The sequence below is a fragment of the Triticum aestivum genome, chromosome 1B (assembly GCF_018294505.1).
Source record: "Triticum aestivum cultivar Chinese Spring chromosome 1B, IWGSC CS RefSeq v2.1, whole genome shotgun sequence".
In the NCBI taxonomy this organism is placed as follows: domain Eukaryota; kingdom Viridiplantae; phylum Streptophyta; class Magnoliopsida; order Poales; family Poaceae; genus Triticum; species Triticum aestivum.
Window position 1 is genome coordinate 221,386,391 of NC_057795.1, and position 7,557 is coordinate 221,393,947.

At 45.6% G+C, this 7,557-nt stretch overlaps 2 protein-coding genes across 2 annotated transcripts; both read left to right on the top strand.

Annotated features, from left to right (window-relative positions):
- Positions 1 to 663: 663 nt before the first annotated feature.
- On the top strand, positions 664 to 1,537 carry LOC123116895 (probable calcium-binding protein CML18). The gene has a single exon (XM_044537770.1). It carries the CDS (start codon positions 752 to 754, stop codon positions 1,268 to 1,270), a length of 519 nt encoding a protein of 172 aa, XP_044393705.1. The 5' UTR covers positions 664 to 751; the 3' UTR covers positions 1,271 to 1,537.
- A 153-nt stretch (positions 1,538 to 1,690) lies between these two features.
- On the top strand, positions 1,691 to 3,774 carry LOC123116886 (uncharacterized). The gene is made up of 2 exons (XM_044537761.1): positions 1,691 to 2,982; positions 3,694 to 3,774. Exon 1 carries the CDS (start codon positions 1,691 to 1,693, stop codon positions 2,681 to 2,683), a length of 993 nt encoding a protein of 330 aa, XP_044393696.1. The 3' UTR covers positions 2,684 to 2,982; positions 3,694 to 3,774.
- Positions 3,775 to 7,557: the final 3,783 nt, after the last annotated feature.

Consider the following 7,557-nt stretch of genomic DNA (forward strand, 5'->3'; position numbering starts at 1 on the left):
ATTAAGGGAAAATCCCCGCTTCCCATATCGGCAGTTGCCTCCCGAGGAGGCGCCTCATAGAACCGTCGCGTCCCATGGACGCGTCCGTTCCCCTTGTATATAAGTGTACATCCATGATTAATTAAGAACACTGGAATCATTAGTTGTCTCTCTCGATTCTCTCTCGGTCTTTATTTTAACAAAGCCATCATCAATCACTCTCGCTCTGATTGGCAACGCCCACCAATCAACGCAACCTTGCGAACACGATACGGTCGGCGGACACCTTTCGTACTCCTATTTCCCCTCAGTCTTTGCACAACTCGACAGCGCATTTCTTCCTTTCGGGGCCCTCACTCACTCCCCGACGCTCTGGTCCCACCGCCAGCAAGCCACGTGGCCCCGCAAGCCAGCCGCTAGCAAACGCCTCAGCGTCCGCCTCCGCTGTACTAGCTGCGATTTTTCGCTTCCTTTCTCCAGACGACTCCCTCACGAGGGCGTCGCAGTCGTACCTACGCGCTGCACCGCTTTTCCGGCACCCGTCGTTGTTAAACCCAGTTTACATGTGGGCCAATATGCGCAGATCGTGGGTGGGAGGCCCACGCGTCTGTGAAATTACGTGATATTTCGGCCAAGAATCTACCTACGCGTAGTTCTGCCGCACGTTACGTGGATAAAAAGGCATGACCGTTCGGGCGGCGAAGAATTGCGCATAGCAACCAACCGTGTCAGGGGAAGGAATTGACGCGAGCGAGAGAGAACCCCACATCACATGGCGAACGGCGTGAGCTCGGCGAAGGCGGAGATCTGCGCCGGGCTGGGCATGCCGATGGCGGAGCTGGAGCAGGTGTTCCGGCGCTATGACGCCAACGGCGACGGTAAGATCTCCGCGGACGAGCTGGCGTCCGTGCTGTGCGCGCTGGGCGCGCCCCCGGGGCCAGGGGAGGTGCAGAGCATGATGGAGGAGATGGACGCCGACAGGGACGGTTTCGTCGACCTCCACGAGTTCGCCGCCTTCCACTGCGGCCCCTGCAAGGGCGGCGCGGCCGCAGACGCCAAGGACCAGGAGGCCGCCACGGAGGCGGAGCTCAAGGAGGCCTTCCGGATGTACGACGCCGACCGCAACGGGCTCATCTCCGCGCGGGAGCTTCACCGCGTGCTCCGCCAGCTCGGGGAGAAGTGCTCCGTTGCTGACTGCTCGCGCATGATTCGATCCGTCGACGCCGACGGCGACGGCAGCGTCAATTTCGAGGAATTCAAGAAGATGATGGGCGGCGGAGGTAGGAGCTAGGTCGGTAAGGGCCGGCCATGAGCAAACAATGCTGCATCTGCATGCCTCGTTGAGGGTTTTGTTCCTCCATGGTGCTTAATTTAATTTTTAATTAATCTCAAAGTGAAAGGCTTAGGCTCCCTGTAATGCGAATACTAACGATGATGCGGGTGAAGTGATTAATTATGTAAAGCTAATCTGCTAGTAGTAGTAGTACTACTAATGATGATGGGTGTACTAAGAAATTTGGTCTGGGATTGTTTGCAATGAATTATCACTCGTATGAAACTCTTTGTTTTTCTGTTTGAAACTCATGCAGAAACAATAACTATATTGTAATGGTTGTGAAAATCGGGTCTGGAAGTTCTTGGGGACGATGTTGAATCTGTATACCATTTGTTGTACTCAAATTAGATGGATCATTAAAGTGCCCGCCCATGTATGGATCCAACTGCTACTGGCCTGGGGTTCTATCATGTTGATGTTCCTCTGCCAAGCGAATCTAGTTGGCTGAATTACAAAAATTGTGCTGTTCTGAGAGTAATGAAAGGTGAAGTTTCTACTTCTGAGTTGCTTGTTCAGTTAAATGGAATTTTCTGCAAAAACAAGGAGTGGCCCTGGCAGATCAGAGAATTGGAGGAGAAGAAATTCTTGCTTAGATTTCCTCCATGGAAGAATGTGGAAGACCTGATTGAGTTCCCAGCATTTAATCTTTCTAATGATGGTGTTTCAGTTAAGATCTGCGAGTGGGAAGGGATGCTTGATGAATTTGGAGAACTGAAAGAAGCTTGGGTGGTTGCTAATGGAATTCCACCAAAATGGTGTGCTTGGAAGGTTTTTGCGCAAGTTGCTGGATGTTTTGGCATCCTTGTGGATGTGGATTGGAATGGCATTTTCAAGAGCTTCTATGAAACAATCAGAATCAAGATAGCTTGTAGAGATCCTTGCAAAATTCCTTTTGAGAGACTGGTGGAGATGAAGAAGAAACTCTACCTGTTATTTTTCACTGTAGAGGGTTTTGAGCAAGTTGGTGAAGAATCAGATGGGAATGATGAGGATCCTGGTCAAGATAATGAAGATGGAGGAAAAGAAAAGCTGGATGAGGATCTGACTGATAAGGATTCAATGGAAGATAACAAAGAGGAGCCTTTTGATGGATTGGACAGAGCAAACTTCACATCCACACAGAAAACTAACTCAGGTCCTAGCAAACAAGTGCAGCAGGTCTCTGTTTCTACAGAGGAGTTTCATCCAGTAAACATGAATGATGAGGTCCATGACAACTTCTTGGAGGAAATCAATAAAAGTGGACATAGAGACAATGAGAAACCTGGGTCTGAACCAGAGTTCGGCACCCCGTGCTCATATCACCTGCTTCCTGAAGATACTGAGAAAATTCCTATGTCTGTATGTACATTTGGAATACTGCTCTGAACAGCTTAGTAAATTTGACATTCAGGAGACAAATGGAGAAGAAGAAGACATGGAAACTGAACTGCAATGCCTTCCTGAAGATCTGGCTATGGCTATTAGCTCTGTTAAAAGGTCGTTGATTGATTCTATGGACAATGCAGAATCAGAGAAGAAGAAGAAGCTCAATATCAAGGATAAAACTGCTTGGGGCCATGTTCTAATCAACAGACCTAGAACCAGAGATCATGGAAGTATAAAGATCACGGACAAAGCAAATGCTTACTTGCTGAAGAACCTTGAAGTTCCTACTACTTTCAAAGGTAAATCTTTTGTTGTCTTGAATAATGAAGTGCTTGCTTCTCATACTTCTATGGTTGGCCTGCGTGTGGGAGATAATAGTAATGAATGTGATGATATCATCACTGATCTAGTTGCTAGGGAGAAAATTAAGTGTCTTCAATTCGCTGATTCCAATCCGGAGATTGTTCTCCCGAACTCTATAGACTTAGACTTTAACAATGATAGTTCCCCCATTGATACCAAGGCTGATTTAGTTAATAAGGACATGGGCACTGTTGTCCTAGAGCTAGATAGCCCTGCTATCATTGCCAAAAGCCAGCTTTGAGCCTTGTCATGCCCTTTCAAGATTAAATGATAGGTGCTTTTTGGAGCATTAGGGGTCTTGGTCAACCTGGTAAATTGCAGTGCCTGGGAGATTTCCTTAATGATAACCACATTGATTTCGTGGGTTTCTTTGAGACCAAAAGAGAGAGGATAGAAAGTGGGACTTTAAGTACAATTGTTGGCAATAATAATTATGACTCGCATGTGCTTCCTGCTAACAACTGATGAGGACATCAATACCATTGTTACACCCACAGCCCCTGCTGCTATACATACTAGACCAATTACTAGAGCTCGCGCACGCCAACTAAATTACCAGGTACTTTCATTTCTTGGTAATGATTCTAATGTTCATGAGAATACGATGCTGCCTAAATTGGATACATTTGTTTTGCTTACAAATGAAGGGCCTAGCTTGGAGAAGGATGAACATTGGAGCAAGAACAAGCATAGAGATGATGGCATGCGCAAGGGGAACAAGAACGGAGTTACAAGTGATGATTTCAGGTCTTTGAAGCCACCATAACTAGTGCATGAAGCCTTGGACGAAATATACAAGATGTCACTTCATAAATTTTGTCCAGAGGCTATTATAGGTGCTGCGTCACCTTTTTATTGGGCCGGGCCCATGTAATTTCGAAATACATAAGTATAGGCTATTTTTAGAGTCCGTATGTGTGGGGAAACAAGAGATAGGGTTGATTTCAGACCCCTCCACCAAGGGCCACGAAATTCCCCCTCTCTTCCTCCATATATACAGCCCTTAGGGCACCGTTTAGACTTTGGGTTTTGTTTAGATTAAAGTTCGCCATAGCTGCAACTTCGCGTACTTCGTTTGTGTTCAACGACCAGACAAAGGCGTCACAGAACCCCACCTTGATCAATAAAGCTTTCATCTTATATTCGCAATATCCAGATTGCAATCTCAGTTTCTTGCTTGTTCTTCGTTTGCTCGCAGGAAACAAACCCTCGTGGTCAGGTTGATCGTGCTCCGGCGTGGTCAATAACCTCTCAGAGTTGGTTTAGCGATTGCTAAGGCGCGACGTCCTCGCACGTTCGTAGTCGGATCGTCAAAGTCGACTTCCACCAAAGCGAAATCCATCATCTCATCGAAAGACGGGACACCTTTGCCTCTATCAAGTGGTATCAGATTTCCAGCTTGCTCGGTGAGATTTTACAGTTTTTCGTAGTTTAGATCGAGTCTATTTTTCATACCTATAGTCCACGAAAAAGCCACAAAAAAATTAGGGTTAGTTCATCATATCCGAACCAATCTGAGCCTTTGCATAATATTTTTAGGGTTTTGCTTTGTTGAATTTGCGGTTGCATCGTCGTGTCTAGTTGCTGGTCTTAGCGTCTAGTCTTTTAGAGTTTCGAGTTCTGGTCATAAGTTGTCACGCCGCCACCGCACCATCATCATCGCCCCTGTCACCTACCACCACCGCTCCGAATCCCTATCCATATACCACCACCAATCCGTGTCCATATACCACCACCGATCCATATCCATATACTACCACCGCTACCACCACCGCTGTCATATACCACCACCATATATCCACCACCAATCCGAGTTCCTTGCATATTAGGTTTGTTTTCGAGATTCATCTAGTTTCCGATTCGTGTTTCCTTGCCGGAGTAGGTTTCAGAAAAAAAAAGAGTCTGGAAACCACCCTCCGTTTAGGCCCAAAATTTTCCAAAAACGCACTTGACAAAAAATTTCTGGCTATCCTATTTTTAGGTGTTTCTAAGCGCATTGAGACAGTTGCCGTTATAGAAAGTTTTTTTTGACCCGTTTCCAGTTTTTGGGTCCGGGCAGTCGAAAAAAAAATTGGTCGAAAAAATTTCGTGCCCATCCTGTCAGTTTGACCTGGGAAGAGTTTTGAGACACTCGCCATTATAGTGATTTTTTGCAAAAAAAAAGCAGCGCAAAAAAAAGCAGCGCAAAAAAAAAGAGCAAAAAAAAATCCAGAGTGTGCTTTTCCCTTGTTTACGTGCTGCGCCGTGATTTTGTTAGTGTTCTAGGCTCGCGTCTCTAGCACAGTCTAGCCTAGGACCAGCACAGTACCGTCGTTGAGTGTTTATTCAACTTTGCATCTCTGAATTGATTATTGCTGACCCTTTTTGCTACCATATTATAAGCCTTCCCAGCTCCACATACATCTACGTCGTGCGTTTGACTCTCCCTGGTAATCGCTCTATCCAAGCTTTGAGAGTTTTGACTACAACGGTTGCCGATCACCACCTGCTGCTGGGTAAGAACTGGTAAGAATTTGAGATTTGCTTGACGGGTTTGTGATACACCACCACCACTTCTTAGTAGTCTGTAAGATCATATTCTTGTGTGTTTCTATTTGCTGCTAACCATGGTAGGATCACAAGCCTATGAGACTGATTGGGAGAACCTGACGAACAAACAGCTACATGATAAATTTCAGCAAATGATGAGTGGGCAGGTGCAAGATGTGCTAAACAGATTTGACGAGGCCATGGAGAAGATAGATGGCATTGAGAAGACGTTCGAAACAAAGCTTGATAGCAAGTTTAATGAATTGCTCACGCGTTTTCCACAACCACCGCCGGCTGCACCTATCGCACCTCTGCAACAACAACAACAATGCCTCCTTCCGAATCAGTATGGACGAGCGAAGCGTGTGCCTATTGTGGATGGCCAAACTTCTGGTGCTGCTGTTCCTGTTGTTGATGCTTCCTTGGCTCCTTCTACTGCTGCTGCTGGTACCCAGGAGGATGATGAGTATGCGGGCGATTATGAGAATGAGGTTGATCAAAATCAGAACTACGTGGAGCCACCAGCACCACCACCAGCAGGTCGACCTCAGGTATATATTCGTAATGGTAGGCCTGCACCACCACCTCAGGTACGAGATGATGTCCATATTCCAAAACTGAAATTGAATATTCCACCATTTGAGGATAGATATGTTCCTGATATATATCTTACTTGGGAGTTAGAAACTAAACAACGATTTACATGTTTACAATATCCTGAGGAGAGACGGGTTGCTGCTGCTGTTTGTGCTTTCACTAGTTTTGCATGTGTATGGTGGTCTGAACATTGTAGATTATATCCTATTCCAACTACTTGGGCTGCTTTGAAAATTGCTATGCGTACGCGTTGGGTTCCACCATATAATCAACGTGAATTGCTTCAAAAATTGCAGCGTTTACGACAAGGAAAAAATTCTGTAGAAGAATATTATCAGGAATTACAAACTGGCATGATTAGATGTGGTATTGTTGAGGAGAATGAAGCTATGCTTGCACGTTTTCTGGGTGGATTAAATAGAGAGATTCAGACCATTCTAGACTATAAGGAGTATACTAATATCACTCGTTTATTCCATCTTGCTTGTAAAGCTGAACGTGAAGTGCAGGATCAACAAGCATTGGCGCGAACTAACTTTTCTGCAGGCCGACCTTCATCATGGACACCGCGTGCATCTTCTACTTCAACTGTACCAACACCTCCATCAGGTGCCACCTCCAGCCGTGATACAAGAAAACATGCACAACCACCATTATCTGCCAAGAGCGCACCTACGGGGCCTACACAGCGTTCTTATTCTTCCATAGCATCAACAGGGCACACAAGTGATATTATTTGTCGTCGTTGTAAGGGAGGAGGTCATTATGCGCGAGAATGCAAATCTCAGCGTGTGATGATTGCTACCGAGGATGGTGGGTATGAGTCCGCTAGTGACTATGATGAGGAGACTTTGGCTCTTATTACACGTGAAGAACATGGTGGAGATGATTCTGATCATGAGACGCAATACATTGCTCCTGAAGACGCTGACAGGTATGAATGTTTAGTTGCTCAACATGTTTTGAGTGTGCAGGTCACACAAGCTGAGCAAAATCAGAGGCACAATTTGTTCCATACCAAAGGAGTTGTGAAGGAACGTTCTGTGCGCGTCATCATAGACGGAGGGAGCTGCAACAACTTGGCTAGCATGGAGATGGTGGAGAAGCTTTCTCTCACCACAAGACCACATCCACATCCTTACTACATCCAATGGTTCAACAACAGCGGCAAGGTTAAGGTAACACGTACTGTTCGTGTGCATTTTAGTATGTCTACATATGCTGATTATGTTGATTGTGATGTGGTACCTATGCAAGCATGTTCCTTATTACTTGGTAGACCATGGCAATTTGATAAAAATTCTATACACCATGGTAGAAACAATCACTATACTCTTGTTCATAAGGATAAAAATATTACTTTGCTTCCTATGACTCCTGATTCC

Bases quoted from the DNA above. Each gene is read 5' to 3' on its own strand.
- LOC123116895 (XM_044537770.1), top strand. From the start codon at position 752: ATGGCGAACGGCGTGAGCTCGGCGAAGGCGGAGATCTGCGCCGGGCTG.
- LOC123116886 (XM_044537761.1), top strand. From the start codon at position 1,691: ATGGATCCAACTGCTACTGGCCTGGGGTTCTATCATGTTGATGTTCCT.